This window comes from Cryptomeria japonica, chromosome 11 (genome assembly GCF_030272615.1).
Source record: "Cryptomeria japonica chromosome 11, Sugi_1.0, whole genome shotgun sequence".
NCBI classification, from domain to species: Eukaryota; Viridiplantae; Streptophyta; class Pinopsida; order Cupressales; family Cupressaceae; genus Cryptomeria; species Cryptomeria japonica.
Genome location: NC_081415.1, coordinates 726,900,381 through 726,904,171, shown reverse-complemented (window position 1 = coordinate 726,904,171; position 3,791 = coordinate 726,900,381). Strand labels below are relative to the sequence as shown.

The window sequence follows — 3,791 nt, the reverse complement described above, 5'->3', positions numbered from 1 at the left end:
AATACGAAATTCACATTTTTCCATCTAATTTAAAAATAACTTAGTAATATATCATAGAATGTAACTATTGTAGAATGCTCTTAAAACTTCGTAAATAAGAAAATGTAAGAGAAAGGAAGATAAATACAATCGAAAAAATACTAAATGAAGAAAGAATTATAAAGATAATACATGTGCAAAGATTATGGCAAACACACTTTTCTATTATTTCTTATGATTGAGTGAGTGGATTGTGCATGACAACAAACTCTATTCTATAATAAATTTCAGATTTATAGTCTAATTTTGACTTATATATTGATTTATAAAAATAGATCTTGTATGCAGTTTCTGGATTTTGATTGTGTGAGAATTTTTAACCATCAACGTTTCGAATCACACTCCGTGATTTATCATCAGGATGGAAGAGAGAAGGACGACGATGATGAATCACTAAGTGTGATTCAAAATGTTGATGGTTAAAATTTTTTCACACAATCAAATCTACAAACTGCATACACAATCTATTTTTTTAAATCAATATATAAATCGATGAAAAGCTTATAAAAAAATTGTAAAATGTGATGCGTGGTCATCAGAAAGTTAGCATAAATTACCATAAATAGTCATTTCCTCGAACGTGTCAAAATATTTCCATTTGAATATATTTGCAGGTTTCTGTCCATGAAATCTAGAAAGCAACGAAAGCCCCCAAATAATATATTGTTGTTGCCTTTGGAAGAAATACACTATTAGTGCGTATAAGTCAACAAGTACAGTTGTGTGAGACAAAAACAATAGAAAATAAGACAATTGATGTGGATTCTTCATTATCAATAAAAGTCAATGCATGCTTCCATTCACCTACCACGCTTTCATGGCAAGCTGTCTTCTGAAAAGGATTCGACTTTAACTACCTCTAAAAAAAGGCTTTCAAATATGACGATCAAAACACAGTCCAGATGAATCAAGACACACTTCTTAGCAATCTTCTTAGATTATATAAATCACTACCAAATTGCACATTGATCATATGATAGTAAAGGCAGTACGAGTGAGATGTAATAAATGCATGTTTAGCACGACTGGTTTTGAAAGAAAAAAAAATCAATCCTGACTGTAACTCTCATGTAGTTACATGTCCAGAAGCCAGTCATGCAATTTATTATATAAATATATTTCACAAAGCCGGCGGCTATTAGATAAAGTCGATTTTCCTGGTAATGCAATCCAGCTAAGAGGTTTGATTCATATCGGTGTCAAAATGAGGCCCACTTGAACAAGGTAGAACTTCATCTTGTACTATATAAAGAGGAAGCTGACGTTCCATTCATCATGGCTTCCAGCCTAACAATGGAGCAGAATTCCTCAATGGCGTTCCTCATTCTCTCATTGTTTTGTCTGTTGGCCTCTGTAGCTCAAGCAAACTATTATTACAAATCCCCTCCTCCTCCACCATCTCCTTCTCCACCACCTCCCTATTATTACAAATCTCCTCCACCTCCCTCTCTTTCTCCACCACCACCTTTTTCATCTCCTCCTCCTCCATATCATTATAATTCCCCTCCACCACCATCTCCTTCTCCACCACCTCCCTATCGCTATAAATCTCCTCCTCCTCCCTCTCCTTCTCCCCCTCCACCATATCGCTATTCTTCTCCACCACCACCTTCTCCATCCCCTCCACCTCCATATCACTACAAGTCTCCTCCACCACCGTCTCCTTCTCCACCACCTCCTTCTCCATCCCCTCCCCCTCCTTATCACTACAAGTCTCCCCCACCACCATCTCCTTCTCCACCACCTCCCTACCAATATAAATCTCCTCCCCCACCCTCTCCATCTCCCCCACCCCCTTATCAGTACAAATCTCCCCCACCACCATCTCCTTCTCCCCCACCTCCCTACCACTATAAATCTCCTCCTCCCCCTTCCCCATCTCCGCCACCCCCATATCACTACAAGTCTCCCCCACCACCATCTCCATCTCCTCCTCCCCCTTCTCCATCTCCTCCACCTCCTTATCACTACAAATCTCCCCCACCACCATCTCCTTCTCCCCCACCTCCCTACCACTATAAATCTCCTCCTCCCCCTTCGCCATCTCCCCCATCACCTTCTCCATCCCCTCCCCCTCCATATCACTACAAATCTCCCCCACCACCATCTCCATCACCACCTCCACCATATCTTTATCCATCACCATCACCATATCATTACAAATCTCCTCCACCTCCTGCAAAATCTCCACCACCTCCCCCTCCAGTCTACAAGTACAAATCTCCACCCCCTCCCGTTTACAAGTACACATCGCCCCCTCCTCCTCCCCCCTTCTACAAATATAAATCACCCCCTCCCCCAGTGTATAAGTACACTTCTCCTCCTCCACCTCATTATTAAGGAGCTGAGGCATCAATAAGGTAATAAGCATTTCTTATTTTCTTTGAAAGTTGTTTATAATCTGGCTATAAGAATTGGTTGCAAACACTGGCAACTGTAATTCATAGTTTACGCATTTTAGACTGAAAGGCCTTTCAGCAATGCCATTTATTAACTAATATGTTTTTTGATTTGGGTTTGTGACACAATTGCAGGTACAATATGTCATTTGCTTGCTTCAAAACGAGGTGGGCAGATGCGGTACCTACTTATTTACTTATATATTTGCAATGAGCTTCTGGAAGTTGTTGAATTCAACGATCAAAAGTTCAGAGCTTCAATTTCGAGGTTGTTTCCAAGTTGGATTATCTGAAAGATTCAATTCAACATGAAAGAGAAATCAATACTGAGCAATCGTCAAAGCCAGGGGAGCAATAAATCCGCCTCAGTTCATTGGATTGCTTAGTAATGTGATGGTTATCTGCCTAATAAGGCTCTGATGTGTGTGACATTTTCAGAAAATAAAACAAAATGTATTGCATTACCTTGAAAACCATTCGATTTTAACTAACAATAGTTAATGGTGAATGCAGCGATCTACATATAAATAACTACATTTACCTAATGGTGCCTTTTGTTGAATATGCATTTTTTCAAGCTTGTAAAAACAGCCAACACAACAATCTCAGTCGGATTTTCAATTTCACAAAAATGTTAAAATAAAATGGGGTCCTCTCTCTTAGATAGTTCTACATATAAACTCAAAAAGCACACAGGACGCAGGTGATGATGAGGTTTAAAAAGAATGGAAGCACACTACAGTGGTACAGACTGTTTGACCATTAATATCATATTTGTTTTAAGTGATAAAAATCAAAGCCGATAACTCTCATGGAACAACATGTCCTGAAACCTGTCATACACTTTATTACATAAATATATTTGACAAAGCCGGCGGCTATTATATAAAGTTAATTTTCATGGTAAAGCAATCCAGCTAAGAGGCTTGATTCATGTCAGTGCCAAAATGAGGCCCACTTGAACGAGATAGGCCCTCATCTTGCACTATATAAAGAGGAAGCTGATGTTCCATTCATCATGGCTTCCTTATTCTCTCATTGTTTTGTCTGTTGGCCTCTGTAGCTCAAGCAAATTATTATTACAAATATGTTTCCTCCTCTGTCATTTCCTTCTCCACCACCTCTTTATTATTATAAATCTCCTCCACTGCCCTCTCCTTCTCCACTACCACCTTTTTCATCTCCTCTTCCCCATATCATTATAATTCCCCTCCACTACCATCTCCTTCTCCACCACCTCTTTATCGCTATAAATCTCTTCCTCCTCCCTCTCCATCTCCACCTCTATCATATCACTAATCTTCTCCCCCACCACCTTCTCCATCCCCTCCACCTCCATATCACTAAAAGTCT

General features: G+C 39.5%; 1 protein-coding gene across 1 annotated transcript; it reads left to right on the top strand.

Moving 5' to 3' along the window:
* The first annotated feature begins 1,304 nt into the window (after window positions 1–1,304).
* On the top strand, window positions 1,305–2,911 carry LOC131041224 (extensin-2). Its single transcript, XM_057974245.2, has 2 exons — window positions 1,305–2,399; window positions 2,574–2,911. The coding sequence occupies exon 1, from the start codon at window positions 1,315–1,317 to the stop codon at window positions 2,377–2,379; it is 1,065 nt and encodes a 354-aa protein (XP_057830228.2). The 5' UTR covers window positions 1,305–1,314; the 3' UTR covers window positions 2,380–2,399; window positions 2,574–2,911.
* The last annotated feature ends 880 nt before the right edge of the window (window positions 2,912–3,791 follow it).

Excerpts from the sequence above, each read along its gene's own strand:
- LOC131041224 (XM_057974245.2), top strand. The coding sequence starts at position 1,315 with ATGGCTTCCAGCCTAACAATGGAGCAGAATTCCTCAATGGCGTTCCTC.